Genomic DNA, 15,597 nt, shown 5'->3' with positions numbered 1-15,597 from the left:
AGATGCTGCTCCGACTGATCTTTGCAGGACCATAATGTGCTTCTACATGGATTAAAAAATGTCTTCTTTCTCTTCAAACCCCACTGAACTGTTTCATCTACCATCCTACCACAGTCCTCACGTAGTCTCCTGGTTTTCCAGGGTGTGATTATGTTTTATCCCCACTCTGAATTTTCCTTCAAACATCCAGCCACACATAGTTAACATAGTTATCTTTAATTGCTGGTCTTTGTGTTTTCCTTACTTTCGTGGCACTGCCCATCTGCGTGAACTTCCTGAGAGCACCTATAAACTTGTTCACGAGAAACAACCCATGGGTGGTAGTTGGGAAATCCATGTTCTCCTTGATGCAAAATCTGCAGCCTTCCCTCTCTTGGCTTATGGTGAAAGATTGAACAAACCAGCTGTTTCGTATTTTCAATTTTAAACCATGGATTCTCAAGCTCCTGGTAAATCCATGGCACAAATGAAACTGTAAGTGACACATGCAGGCCTTTATTTTTACTTGGGAAAGAAAGTAGCTGTTTATTACTAGGATTGCACAAAAAAAGTCTCAAGTTTCTCTTGCAAAATCAAAATCTGCTGTACATTTTTTTTTAAACTAAAACATACAAATCATGAAAAACGAACTAGAGCATGACTAAAATTAGCTAGTTTTGCTACATGTTCACACCCATCCTAAACTCCAGTGAAACAAGTGAGATAATTGCAGGTGAAAAAGTGAAAAGTTGAAGCATTGGGCCCTGAGTAGAGCAGATAGAGTGAAGAAGCATGGAAAATGTCACAGACTGCAATACATTACTGTAAGCAAATGACTCATCATCAGAGCTGCAAATATAGGTTGTGAGTGAAGCCAGCAGCTCTGCTAGGCCTTGCAAAGCTTTGAAAATATGAAAGTGCATTTTAAATGGGATTTTTTTTCCTATGGGTCTATACAATTGATGTTAGTAAAAAAAAAAAAAAAAAAAATCTTTGCAATCTGTGATGCTTGTAAATGCATCCACCCACCCCAGTGCATGAAACTATGCATATGTCTCTATCTCTCTGCAGAATTGAGATATGTGCCTTTTTGCCCTTCTCAGTATCACATTGCATCTTAAAATATTTAAAAAATTAATTTGATTTCTTAGACTATGTGGGTGTGGTATAACATCTAAAAAGATCTCCATGTAGTTTGTGCTTGTTCCTTCTTGTTCGTTCATTTTCTCTAAATGCCAGAAAGAAAGTCAACTTCTAAAAAGATAGAGGTGCCTGACATCTGCTGGCTTTGATAATTCCATCCTGCAGTTGTGGAAATGGTTTTGTTGCTCGTAACTGCTAGAACAAATTAAAACTGCTCAGCTTGAGTAGCTAAATAAGCTTTGAGCCCACACTTCCCCACCTCCCCGTCACATGCACAATTTCAAGCAGCCGCAGACCCGCTGCTAGCTGTGGAGTAGGGAGGGAAGGGAGGGAATTAGGCATAAGTTATTTACCTCAGGGGTCTGCTCTGAACTTTTAGCATCTTGCCCTTAATGTCAGTTCTCTGTTTGTGGGGTAAATATCACAAATTTAAGGGGGCTGACCATCCACCCAAACTGGTCGTCTAGTTGCTGCTGAAGTGTACTTAAAGGTAGGGGAGGGATTGTTATTTGTATCTAGTGCTTCCTTCTGATGAGGTTAATTCAGCTCCTGCGCAGTCTGGTTGTTGTAGTCTTTACATGAGCCACAAGTGGCTAGGTTTTAGACTGTTGGAAGAAGATAATGCATTTAGCTTCAAAATACTGTTTATTAAAAATAACAGCAGGAATAACAAACACCAGCTTTTCATTTTCAAAGTTCCAAAAAATCAGTTGTGTATCATGGTCAGGGGTGACTAGAAGGTTCACTGAATTTAAGGGAAGTCTCCAGCTCAGTGAGCTGTGTGCATGTCTGAATTTAAAAAGTATGGTTTGCTTATCTGTTTTAAAAGGGAGATACTTATCTTTCAGTTTTAGCTTAAATCATTTTTGAAATATTTTATTTTTTGTAGTTTAGTAAGAACTGAAGTCAAAACTATTAACCCGATTTAAAATGTATAGTTAGTAGCCTATTTTAAAACGTGTTCCTTTCAAAACTGCCATTATACACCATGTGCATAATTTAGCCTTTTTCTCTCGCTTGGTGTCTTTGTGAGCACAAGATAATGGTGCTTCCCACAAAGTCAGATAGATGTAATAACAGCACCATTCCTAAAGATCATCCATCATCAGAATCAGTGTTATTTACTTTCTTAAATTTCTGGAGAAGTAGCTCAGCCAGGAGGCAGATCCTGCTGCTCAGATCACAGAGAAATGTTTAGCTGGGGACAAAAGGAACGTATTTTTAAGAGGATTTTTTTCTTCTCACTTTTCTGTGCAGAGTGTGCAAATTATATATTCAAAGTTTTGTGGTATTCTTTCATATAGTAGAACAAGTCCTGTATGTATTGGCTAGGGATAAGGCATTCATTTTGTTTGAAATGCTAGTGTTGTTCTGGTTATAACTTTTGGAATCTTATATCTGGAAAAACAGAGGTCCGTAGAAGGCTTTTCATTTTTATATTTATTACTATTTTTTTTAATATTAGTCTGTACACTGAATTAAATCAAAGCTGTTAGTGTTGCAATTTATACGTTGCCAGACCATGTCAGGCTGCTCGTACAAAACAAAAAACGCGGGAACCATTTTTATGGGGATCTTTATCTGAAGTACAGAGAAGAACCTGCTCATGAAAATGGATATGGTCATCAAAAAAGGCCAACATAAGGAGACATCCTGTCTTTATGCTGAGAAGCTTACATGATTTTATCTGAAACAGTGTAGATGAAAACAATTCTTTTGATTTATACTTGTAGATTACAAGATATGCAGTGTGTAACCCCGCTTTCAGCTCCAAAATACTTTAGCAAAATACAAAACAAAGACCTCTAACACTGTATCAGCCTCTTGCAGAGCAAAAGGGAACAAGAGAGTTTGTATAATTAACAGTAAAATGCAATTGAATAGGAAAATAATTTCTGTTAAGAATTGATGATAGCCTGTCTGAGCTTCATAGAGGATAAGTTACATGTTTATGCTTATCAGCAGACTGTGCCAGCACAAGTGTGTCATTTTGAGAGCTAATTTAGTATGGTTCTGGTTGGAATTAAAATGTGTTAATCAGGAATGTCTTAAACACTGCGGTGACTGTCATTGCCAATGAAGATGTCCACAAAAAAAAGCAGAGGAAACTAAATAAATGAAATATATGAATTATAAACTAACTTGGATAAATTCTTCACACATATTTTATGGTTCATTACTGTACTTTTTAAGAGGACAAAACCATATATTTTATAATGGAAGCACTCATACTACTAAGCATGGTAGTTGTAAAGTACCTCTAAATCATTCTATAAAATGCAGGAGTCTTAAGGAGATATATTAAAACGTTACTTACTAATATTTCTTCAGTACTGATACCAGAATAAGGAAATTAAATAAAATCATAAAGTAGTCTTATTTTCATGCTATAAATAGTTTAATGATGTTAGTTGTTTCAACCAAGAACAGAATTTGAAAACCAAAAAAGTGAATATGAATCATAGTTTTAGAGACATAATGTAAAACTTGACAATTGAATTATTTTTTTGACTTTTTTTTTTTTAATATATTAAGGGATTTGAGCACTAAGAGAATTCACATCTGTTTTCTGATTGTGATGCTAGTAACTTGGACCCTTTTATTATACCTGCTCATCAAGTAACATCACAATTAAATTAAATAGTTTATCATAGCATGGACACAAATAATAGTTGTGATTCCATTTGTAGTTTCTAGTGATGAGTAGAATTTAGAGTTTGTGCTGATTATGGTGACTGAATTACGCAAACCAAGTAAAACCATTTCAGTCTTTTTCCATACCAAGTGCTTAAAACTGTGTTTTTCACCTTGTATTTTTTAATTTGTGGTGTGCTCTTTTTTATCTTTTTAAGAGGAGTTCTCCAGTTAGGAATAAATACTATCAGCCTATCATAGTGCTGAGACACACAATCTGAGGAGATTTTTCTAAATGTGATGGTGCAGGTAAAGAAATAGTGTTCTAACAAGAAGATTCCAGTTAGTTTTTTTGTTTGGTTGCTTGTTTGTTTTTGGTGTGTGTGTTTTTTGTTGTTGTTGTTTTGGTTTTATTTTGGAAGCGTGCGTGATTCTGTGTAGAGGTGGCTTTGGGAAGCCCAGCAGAGCTCTGTCTGCAGGTCCTGGTGCAAGCACATGTTCCTCTGCTTTCCTACGTCTTATCAACTGCAGTAGGAGCACGGTACTGGCATCCTCTTCCAGATCTGGATGGAGCTGTGGCTAGAGACATGTCCTCTCCCTCTCCACTGTCCACCAGCAACTTGATGGTGGAAGAGGAAGGGCCTTGCGCCCAACTCCTCTGGCAGGCCCAGCCTGGTGTCCACGTGGACACCACACACTGGTCAGGCTTGGCTGGTGCCATGCTGAGGCACCCCAGAGAAGTAAACGCAGCTGTGTTTGTGTAAACACACACAAGAGCCCTCTTGTACGAGCGCTCACCCGTGGAGACATGGTGCTGACACGGGCGGGAAGGCCTCAGCCAGGTGCCTCCAGCGCATCCCATCGCTGAGGGTGGCGTGTGTCACACAGCAAGCAGCCCCACCACAAACCAGTTAGCCCCAGAGTGGGTATTTGGGCCAGCTGACATGGATTAAACGACTGCTCCTCTTTATCCAGTTGGCTCAAATGCATTTATTTAAAACAGATTGGTGATGTGCTTTAAAAATGTACCTTTCATCCTGCTTTGACCAGAGATCTGCATATTCTTTCAAGTTGGAACAAACCTTTTAATGCACCGAGCTGGGAAGATGTTAATGTGACTCTAGAGGAGTGTTGTTATTTTAAGCCACCCTCACTGAAAAAGATTCTTATTTTTTTCATGCCATGTATACGAGGTTCTCCCGTTCAAGCATAATTCATTCCATTTTATCCCCCTCAGAGAAACAGCCCTTGCTTTGTTCGCTGTCTTTTTGTCTCTTGGTATTTTTACTGTTAGCAGATGTGTGCAACCCCAGCATCACTCATGCCCAGTAACTGCAGTAATTCCTCTTGAACTACATTTACTTGTTTTCCTGATGTGTGTTTGTTTGGTATGTGAAATTGTACTATGCAATATAACAAAGCATAGGATATCATATAATATGCATATATTGGAACAGATACAGATATTTATGGTAAATTCAATCTCATTAAGCTAGAAATAGGAATTGAAATGTGAGCAATATTGCGGATTACTTATTTGAATGTGGATTATTGAAAAATTTGCAATTTATGTGGAATAATATGTGGTCGATGAATATAACAGTTTGAGTGAAAAGGATAACAAATGTCAATTTAAAAAAAAAAAAAAAAAACAGCTTAGCCATATTTGGAAGCAAATTATATTCCCAATTTTTGGAAAGGAAGTAAATTTAAATAAGCAGATTTCTTGAAACCTGCAGTACCATCTTTTAAGATCATTTATTCCACTAGTCGTAAGTACATGAAAACTAAAATGCATCATATTGTAGAGTCACATAAACAAGGAAAGGAAGATGCAGGAAGAATTATACAATTGGCATGGAAACATGCTGGCTTCTATGCATTTATGTCATCAACTTCCCTGTGGATATTTTTTTCTGAAATCTTTCTTCCTGAATATCAGAATCAGAATGTGGGCTGTGAGACTGGTGTCTGATGCTTCAACATCATTTGACTTCCCTGCTAGAAACTTATTATCTGCTTGTCCCCGTGTTTTCCCAGAGATTAAGAAAAACAGTATTTTACAAAATTTTTATGTTGTATACTCACACGCAAACACATATACACATGCACACACAACTTGCAAAATGTTATTAAATATGCAGTTTATAAGCTATCCGTTACTCTTTCTGTACACCACTGGATTTTTTGTTTAGCAGAAAGATAAAATACAGAATGTGTGCCACCATCATTAAAATTCTCAATCTTCTTCTTTTAAATGTTTTAAATAATTTGACATGAATAAGAGCAAAGAGTTTTCTAAATTTAACATTTCAAATCTTGATTTTATTTTGTGTAGTATCCCTCCTTCAGCATTTAATTTACATTAAGTTGATAAATACTTATGTTCTGTTGTGACTGCACAGGAGGTTTTTTCTATGCCACACTTCTTTTTCATCAGTTTAGAAAGTTTCTGCTTATATGCCTTTGGTCTCAGCTGCTTGACAACAGTCTTCAGTATGCAATTTTTCACAGAATCACAGAATCATCTAGGTTGGAAGAGACCTCCAAGATCACGGAGTCTAACCTCTGACCTAACACTAACCAGTTCTTCACTAAACCACATCACTAAACTCTACATCTAAACATCTTTTAAAGACCTCCAGGGACTCAATCACTTCCCTGGGCAGCCCGTTCCAATGACTCACAACCCTCTCAGTAAATAAGTTCTTCCTCATATCCAACCTAAACCTCCCCTGGCGCAACTTTAGCCCATTCCCCCTCGTCCTGTCACCAGGCACATGGGAGAACAGGCCAACCCCCACCTCACTACAGCCTCCTTTAAGGTATCTGTAGAGAGCAATAAGGTCGCCCCTGAGCCTCCTTTTCTCCAGGCTGAACAAGCCCAGCTCCTTCAGCCGCTCCTCGTAGGACTTGTTCTCCAGGCCCCTCACCAGCTTCGTCGCCCTTCTCTGGACCCGCTCAAGCACCTCCATGTCCTTCTTGTAGCGAGGGGCCCAAAACTGAACACAGTACTTGAGGTGTGGCCTCACCAGAGCCGAGTACAGGGGGACGATCACCTCCCTAGCCCTGCTGGCCACACTGCTTCTTATGCAAGCCAGGATGCCGTTGGCCTTCTTGGCCACCTGAGCACACTGCTGGCTCATATTCAGCCGACTATCAACCATCACTCCCAGGTCCTTCTCTGCCTGGCAGCTCTCCAACCACTCATCTCCCAGCCTGTAGCTCTGCTTGGGGTTGTTGTTCCCCAGGTGCAGGACCCAGCACTTGGCCTTGTTGAACTTCATGCAGTTGACCTCAGCCCATCAGTGCAGCCTATCCAGATCCTCCTGTAGAGCCTTCCTACACTCGAGCAGATCGACACACGCACCGAGGGTGCACTCGATCCCCTCATCCAGATCATCGATAAAGATATTAAGGAGAACTGGCCCCATACCAAATTATTGGATTTTATAACTGAAAGCAGTAAATACAATATACTGGTGTTCACAAATGTGTTCAGTAAGCTGATTTCCAAACATATTTGCCATACTCTTTGGGTATTTCCGTAACTTGTGTGACCCATTTCCAAATGTGGTGGCACCTCCACCTAGGGCTGTCTTCTCAGTTGTGGCTTAGGTAAGACATTCTTGCCTTATTTTTTGCTATTTTTGTTTTCTTCACATTATTTCATTTTGCTTTGGTTTATTTTGGGCTTTTTGTTCCTTTTCTTAATACATCACTGAAGTTATATGCCTGTTCCTGAACCCCATTTGAGAAGTTAATTGTAGCTAAGGGTAGTGTGTGAAGGTGTTGTTTATATCTTCTCATACTCAGTCTAATGTCCCTGTTGTGAATTCAAGCAACTTGAAGGTTGCATTAGTTACTGTAAACCCTTGAGAGCCATTCCTGAATCTGCAAATTATTGTTGGAAGGAGCCACTCCAGTAAAATTCTTTTTCCTTGGCAGATCAGGTTCTTGAGAGCTTATATATTCAAATACACTGCTCAAGCTTTCCCATATACTAAGCAAGATCTGGCTATGAAATTATATAAATGTTACTGCACCCTTCTGCACAGAGAGGGTTCTAGGAGATAAGTCTTTTGGCCCTCTGTCTTCTTCCTACCTGACAGCATGGTATAGCATTATTAAATCATGTTATCTGTCTTTTGGTATATTCTTTGGATTTAATTGTTTCTATTTTTGCCTTTCTTATTTTTAATAGTCATGTGTCTATAATGCTTTTTTTACCAGAGAGATGGAGGAAATCCTCGTGTAATCTGTGCATTTTTGATAGCTGTCTTACTCCTTGTGAACTGGGATAAGCAAGGAAGATTCATTTTTTGATTCATTGATGTGATTTCTAACCAATCTCTTTTGCTGAACTCTTGTGACAAATCAGGAATCTGTCTGGCAGTGAATTTAGTACAGAGGACCACAAAAGGTTTTAGACTATCAAGATGCTGAATTGTGAGTTGACACAAGTCTGGGTTAGCAGGCAGAAATGCCCGCCTGTCTTCAGCACACAAATAATTTATTTTTTGTGTTCAAAAAGCAAGCACCACATGGACCAATTTAAAATTGATGGTCACTATTTTTAAATTAGTGCATGTACTTTGAACCTATTATTTATATATATGGATATATATGCTGCAATATCTCTAAGAGAAGGGGATGAAAGAGTTGCAGAAGTCAAGGAAGGAATGCTACTAACTGTCAGAAATGAAGTCTAGCATTGTTCCTCCATAAACTGCAGTCATTTCAAGGAACACTCAACAATGAAGTAAAACCAGTTGAGACTAATTCCTAATTACAAAGGATGTAGTGAAACACCACACATGACCCCCCTCCAAAAAAAAGCCGGCTGCTTGAATTCAAGTCTTTCAGAATGCCTTAATGCCTCATGTGTGTCATACTTGAAAAAAAATAAATTGTTTCTAATGTAATGAAAAGTTGTTCATATTTAACATATTTTCATTAAAATATTTGACAGAATTTCTGTTGTGTCTTGGTAGAGCTTTTTATGGACAAACATGATAATGCTGATGGAAATGGAGAAAGTTAATAATACAAAAAATAAAGTATTAATTTTTTTCTTTTGGAGTAGAATTTTTTGTGGTAACCTTAAGTATTAAATGCTGATCCAAAACAGAGTGAATTTTTTTAGAATTGTCTTTGAACATGAGTATCTCACCACTTTCTACAATGCTGTATAACATGTTATCGACACGTAATCACCAAAATATTACTTGTTGTGGGCTTGTTAGTCATTTATATATTTTCCTGCCCATAGAGTACCATCTTCAAGTGCAGTATTTATATCCAAGTATAATCAAGAACTACAAGAGCTCTCTGAAATTAAGTCATTCATTGCTCTTCTACTTGGGTTTAGTTGCTTAAAGAATGGGAGAAGGTTTAAACATTTCCACAAATACACTTAAAAGAAATGTATAGATATATTTGCAGTAAGTAAAATTTCTTTTATGATAGTTATATTGAAGAGGCTTCTATAATTAGTCATTATTATACAATGAACTAACAAATCATTTAAGAACAGATGCACTGGTTCGCAAGTAAATGTTTGATTTCATGCCTGCATAACAGTGCATCAAGAAAAAAGGTGACTTACTATATTATTTCAGAGAAGAATCTTATATTTAATCTATAAGGTTTGTATTAAATAGTTATTAAATTGACTTTTGAGACCTTACAAATCTATTCAATGCAAATCTACAAGTGCAAATCTACTCAATTATCTGAAGTAGCTACTGACCTCAGGGATGCAGCAAACTGAAAAAAAATGGACTACAATAATAAGAATCATAGAATGGTTTGGGTCGGACCATCTAGTTCCAACACTCCTGCCGTGGGCAAGGACACCTCCCACCAGATCAGGTTGCCCAAAGCCCTATCCAGCCTGGCCTTGAAAACCTCCAGGGATGGGATGCCCACAGCTTTTCTGGATAACCTGGTCCAGTACCTCACCACCCTCTGAGTAAAGAATTTCTTCCTTATATCTAATCTAAATCTACCCTTTTTTAGTTTTAAAACATTATTCCTTGTTCATAGGATAACAGGGACTACGCTCCCTGACAGAAGTCCTCTCAGGCCTGCCCAGGTCCCTCTGGATGGCATCCCTTCGCTCTGCTATGTCAACTGCACCACACGGCTCAGTGTCATTGGCAAATGTGCCAAGGATGCACTTGGTCCCACTGCCCATGTCACTGACAAAGATGTTAAACAGTGCCGGTCCCAAATTGTCACACATTGGAGACACTGTGAGTCACAATGTGAAAATAAAACTGTGACTTCGTATGACTGCTGTTCCAGCACTTCTAATAAAATTTAGCTTCCTATATAGAGAATATTTTTTTAGATATTTGTACAAAATGAATATGAAAGTAATCTGTTGGGAAGTGAAGGGACAAGTAGGTTTCCATCCTACTTGACTGGAAATCTGAAAGGTGAAAGAGATGTTCTGCGAATAACGCGCTATTATGCACTAATATTGGTGGTGCTATTCTACATTGAAGTATGGTTGATTTGCAAGACATTACTGATTTCCCTTTTACAAGATGTACAGCTGTAAATAAACTGTAAATAAGGTATCATTCGATGAATATAATAAGCCAAATGCACTCACTAGAGCTACTGCACTCCATAGAATGCAATTGGTTGACCTTTAAGGAAATTGTTGAAATTCTAATTGCCTCACACTTCTACTGCTTTACAAAGATCCTTATGTTTACAGCCTTCACCACATGCACAAACATTTTTTTTCCTGTTTCTTTCTCATCATAGAATCTCACCATCAAATAGAGGGCGTGAAGAAGCCTCCCTCTCCTATAGCACATTTCAAATGCCCTTTTTATTAATGTAATCTTTTCCCAGTTGTCATTTAACTTTTCTTCTCCAATTTGTAAACCATCTGTATTTTAAATTGCTTCCTACTATCTTTTTCAAACATGTTTATATAGAAGATCATTACTACAACTTTCATCTTATTCTGACGTGAAAGGTTCAGTTGATTTTTCCGCAGATCATTGGAAAAATACTGTTGCTAATTATTAGTAATAATTATAATTGTGCTGCTAGTTATTTCTATTATTATTACATGCATTACTAATACTGATGATCACTAGCATTGTATTTTATAGCACAGTGCAGCTGACACAGCTCAAATATGTCAGTCATTCATGAAACAGTGATGTGTTGAGCACAGACTTTCGGTGACCCGCTCGTGGACCTTAACTACAACTGACTAGATGATTCCTGTCTACGTGCATTTGTTTCTTTTCCAAGAGGCTAAAAGTGGGATTGTGCAGTAGGTTATTTGTCATAAGAGATTTCTCCTGGGATGTGCCATGTGACTCCTTTCTTTCATATCCCTCCTTTCTCTGATGACTGCTAGGCAGTGTTGTGAACAGAAACAAGCTCTTGTTTCGTTATAATCAGTGACACATCATTTTTGCTTTCCCAGTGCCTAACAATTCAGGCATAGAAGACAATAAGCTAACATATTAGTAAAAGTTTTCTGGGGACATCTTATGGAAAGATTATTTTTCTCCAGCTCTTGAAGGAACCAGTCTTTTTTATCCCTGTTTTCACAGTCAAAGCATACTTCTAGCTCATTTTCTTCTGAAGTTATAGGTATGTTTGCTTGCCAAAAGATCCTCTTCATCATCTGTTTAGTCAGATGTTTGTGCTTTCTTCCTGCTAATCTCCCTGCTTTTTAGATTTCTAGATTACTGTCACACTTTGAGATGGAATAAGTAGAGATGTTAAATGTATTTGCTTGTAGTGCCATTTGTTTATAATTTATTTATGGTCTTAGTTTAAGGGACTGCCCTTGTTTCTGGGCTACAGGGTAGTGTAGTAGAAGCCAGGAACCAGTAGAAGCTTAGAGTACAGGGTTAGTGTATATGTGGCTTTGCTAGAGGAAAAGTTGTACTGAGTGTGGAATTGTGTATGGAGGGATGGGAGGAGTGGATACATTGTCCCGGTTCATATAGACCACTGAAGTTCTAGATATTAGTGACAGAAACTTGAAATCTGTGCCCTCACAGATTGAGTCTTGTATGACACTTTACTGTATTATTATGAAGAGGTGAAGAGAAATTAATTGTGAATTGTTATGCTCTTGAGTCTTTCAAGAACATTTTGCTTTTGTATTCTAGAGTTCTTATCTCTCTCCCTTTGGTAGTGAAAAGATTAGATGTGTGATAACATGAACTAAATGGTTTATTATTCTTCACAGTTAATGCATTAAATTGTTTATATTCCGCATTCACAGTAGCTGCAACAAAACTTTAAGTAATGTGTCTTGCTACATGCATTCAGTAAGAATCTCTAAATTTATTAAGCTGTGCTAAAGATGGAATAATCTACTGCATGCTCTTTGGAAGTATTTAAGATGGATGTTTGAGGTTTGAACATGGCACGGGCCATACACCCAATGACTCAATGTGGTACTTACAAGCTAAGTTGAGTTATTTAGCAGTATTTCTTTTTTTTTTTTTTTTTTTGTAGCCTTTCATGTCCCCTCGGTACCCCGGAGGTCCAAGACCACCCTTAAGAATACCCAATCAGGTAAGAATTTATCACTGGTGCACACTTGTGGTCCTGGTCATCATGCAGTGCTAGGAGCAGGGAGCATTGTCCTATTGGCCACCAATGTCCCTGGCACATATCGCAATGTCCCTCTCCACTCCATTTTGTCATTAGTAGACACACCGTGCCACTGCAAGCTCACTTTTCTGTGCTGAATGAGTGCATACACCTCAAAATTTATCATACCCTCAGCCTGTCTACAGAGGGAGAGTGTTCTTGGCCTTGTAGAGAGCTGCATTAACCTCAGCCAGGCTTTGCTGCCTGCTAAGATGAAGGCAAAGCATCTCCATAGACGTTACGTTCTCTAAACTTTCCTTCCAACACTACGCGGTTACCTCTGAGAATTGCTTTACTTAATTCTACATAAAATACATCACCCCCTCCTATTCTTTGTGGGATGCGTAAAGTATATTTACTCCACAGTAAACATGGGGATGATCAGTGAGAAGCAGTTATCAAGTGCGTTATGGCTCTTACAGGCACTCTGAGGACTTTATAAAAGCATCAAATTCCCACTTTTCTCTCATCTCCACCAAAGGGTATGCGTGCTAGTGTAACAAGAATGAGTAATGAGCTGCTGTTCGTCGGCAGAGACCTTTATTGGCCCATCTGTGAAAAGATGGTTCTGGAAACAGATAGCGTTTGTATTTTAAGTTCTTCTTAGTGCAGACAGAAGAGGAGAAAATGGATGTCAGCAGTTGAAATGTTAGTGATAAGCAGACAGAAAAATACGAGTGGAACTCTGAAAGAAAAACTGGGTCATTTGCAAGATTGGGAAAGGTTGATAGGAAGGCCATAATATCTTTTTTGTGAAACCTAGACTTCCAGAACTGCCTTTGACGTATCAATGAGGAGGCTGTTCTATTCCACCCCAGTTTGTCTGTTTTTTATATCTGTGTGTCACAATGAGCGCTTGGCTTGAGCACTGGCACAATATCGCCAGGATGCTGAACTTCAGGTTTCACTGAGATGGACATTTCAAGTTGCAACACTTCTTCAGATGTTCCACTCAGTGATGTTTGAGAGGAGGTTAAGTTAGCTGTAGCATAGCTTCTTTGTCAGGAGATAAATGGGTGACTTAAAATTAACATTGTGGAAATGGTCATCAGGGGACAATATGAGTGCAATGTCATCCATCCAGAGTGCTTAGTTAAAGTTTGTTACAGTGTACTGTAATTCAGTAGAAAGCATCTTTCTGATTTTTGCACCTTTCAGTAAACCATTTTTGTCTTAGCCAAAGGTACACCAAAGTTTGGGTTTCGCTTGTTCTTTTGTTTCTGTTTCTGTGTTTCTGAGCTGTGCAAATACTGGCAGGTAGAAGCTGGATGTGGCAAATGCTGTAAAACTGCTGCCAACCTCCAGCTTTAGTTTCAGAAGCATTTTTGTCTGCACATTCTGACATTTTTGGTGTAGAGATGTAACATAATGTTTGTGGAGTGCAGCTCTTGCAATTCATTTGCATCCTGCTGCATTCGTGAGTTACTGCTCAGAGCAACTCTACCCTTATTTGAGTTACAGCATGGATGAACAGTGTGTGGAAATAATGAACTACTGTAATGCAGCTTTAACACTGACGTTTTGGTTACCAGGAAAGGAAGCAAGTAAGCATCGGAGTTAACTCCCACCCTAACTATAACTCCATCCCTCAATGCATAGCCGTAGGGAGTGTATTTTGGGCAAGGAGGTCTGATGCAGGGCGTACCCAGTTGTGTAGGGGTATCCGAGATGGATCTGGGCTCCGCAGCAAGGAGCATTAGTAAACATTGAGTGCCACATGAGTGCCCCAAGGCTGCCTCCAGGGCTCCATCGTGCCCTGCAAGGCTTAGTCCTGCAATAGTATTGACAATGTGTGAGTAGACACATCTCTGTGTATTTCATGTCTACTTCTTACACATCATCCTGACTATAAGCCACTGAAGTAAATGTAAAACCCAGATTTAAACGATGTTGTTTCAGACTGTGTTCATTCCATAATCTTACTATAGAATACCTTTTGACTTGGTGTTAAACCGATGTAATAATGCACATTCTAAATTTGAAGTCCCCAGGTGTTATGGAAGTAAACCACAGAGTGTTTGCAGATAAGCTCCCCTTTGTACGTATCCAAAAGTACCACAGTGTTTCCAGGTCACCAGTAACTTATCCATTCACTCAGTAAGCAATTACCTGTGCTACATGAGTAGATTACTTTCATAATACAGGATTTACTCATTCCAGACACATTTTCACTGAGAACATATTACTGTTTTGAAATTTTAAATAGTGCTTTGTGGGTCAGCTGCAAAGATCATTCATAAAAGCATTGTTCTAGTTGACTAGACTGTAAGAGACTGTAGAAATTAGCTGTAAGCCAAAATCAGTTGCTAAAAACCCGGAGGGCAGGTAAAAATTTAGGGCCATAAAAATAATGCATTTGATTGGACCAGAGGTGAAATAAAAACTCGATGTATCTTCATACTCGAAAGCAAGCTTATAGGAGCAAGTGCTGTGACTGTTGTTTTCTCCCGTATATAAATTAAAATCTTATCTTAGCACTGATACCTTGCAAAGGAGGGGGAGAGTGGATGATAAAACCTCCTGCATATCACAGTGCTGCTTGGCCTTACCCCTTTGAATGCTGTGTGGCTGGCAAACTGATTTGTCTCACTCTCGGTGGACATCATGGTGCCCACATTCTGTCCTCTGAAGGGAAGATGTTAAAATAATGGTTAAAAGGGAAAACTGTAAGAGTATAAACTTAGGATAAATTGCCCTGTAGCCAAGAAATAGGCAATGATTTGAGGTTAAATGATAGGTAAGCTAAAGCAAAGCAATAATTGGAGAAAAAAGGCAAAATCAGTGGGGTCGTATTTTGAAGATTATTTATACGTAATTTCAAGGAAGTCCAAGAGTTTGTTTATGCAATCCATAGTTCGGGTTGTTGAACATTTAGGACATTTAATTAGGACATTTAGGAATGTAAACTCTTATGCATGACTCTTGACTGCAAAGAAACATCTGGGAATTAAAAACAAAACACCTGTATTATCTGTTTAACATAATTTTCAGTGTATTATGTCCTTGTAATACAGTTTCTATGCCTGCAGGCACTTGGAGGTGTCCCAGGAAGTCAGCCATTATTGCCTAGCGGGATGGACCCAACACGGCAGCAAGGTGAATAAAATATTTGGAGCATACAAAAGTGCTGTCTTTCTAAACCCGTATCTTTTTCCCTGTGTTTCAAAGTGTACTGTAGCTTTTTAAGCTTTTTGT

General features: G+C 38.5%; 1 protein-coding gene across 5 annotated transcripts in view; it reads left to right on the top strand.

Annotated features, from left to right (window-relative positions):
• SSBP2 (single stranded DNA binding protein 2) overlaps positions 1 to 15,597 on the top strand; it is a 184,745-nt gene that overhangs the window by 125,264 nt on the left and 43,884 nt on the right. For all 5 annotated transcript variants that reach the window (XM_072031161.1, XM_038169983.2, XM_038169981.2 and 2 more), the window contains 2 exons: positions 12,265 to 12,324; positions 15,432 to 15,498. In XM_072031161.1, the coding sequence (XP_071887262.1) occupies positions 12,265 to 12,324; positions 15,432 to 15,498 (127 nt within the window). The remainder of the gene's footprint in view (positions 1 to 12,264; positions 12,325 to 15,431; positions 15,499 to 15,597) is intronic.

This window comes from Anas platyrhynchos, chromosome Z, assembly GCF_047663525.1.
Source record: "Anas platyrhynchos isolate ZD024472 breed Pekin duck chromosome Z, IASCAAS_PekinDuck_T2T, whole genome shotgun sequence".
Taxonomy (NCBI): domain Eukaryota; kingdom Metazoa; phylum Chordata; class Aves; order Anseriformes; family Anatidae; genus Anas; species Anas platyrhynchos.
The sequence above is the reverse complement of the archived record's forward strand: the minus strand, read 5'-3'. Positions and strand labels throughout refer to the sequence as shown.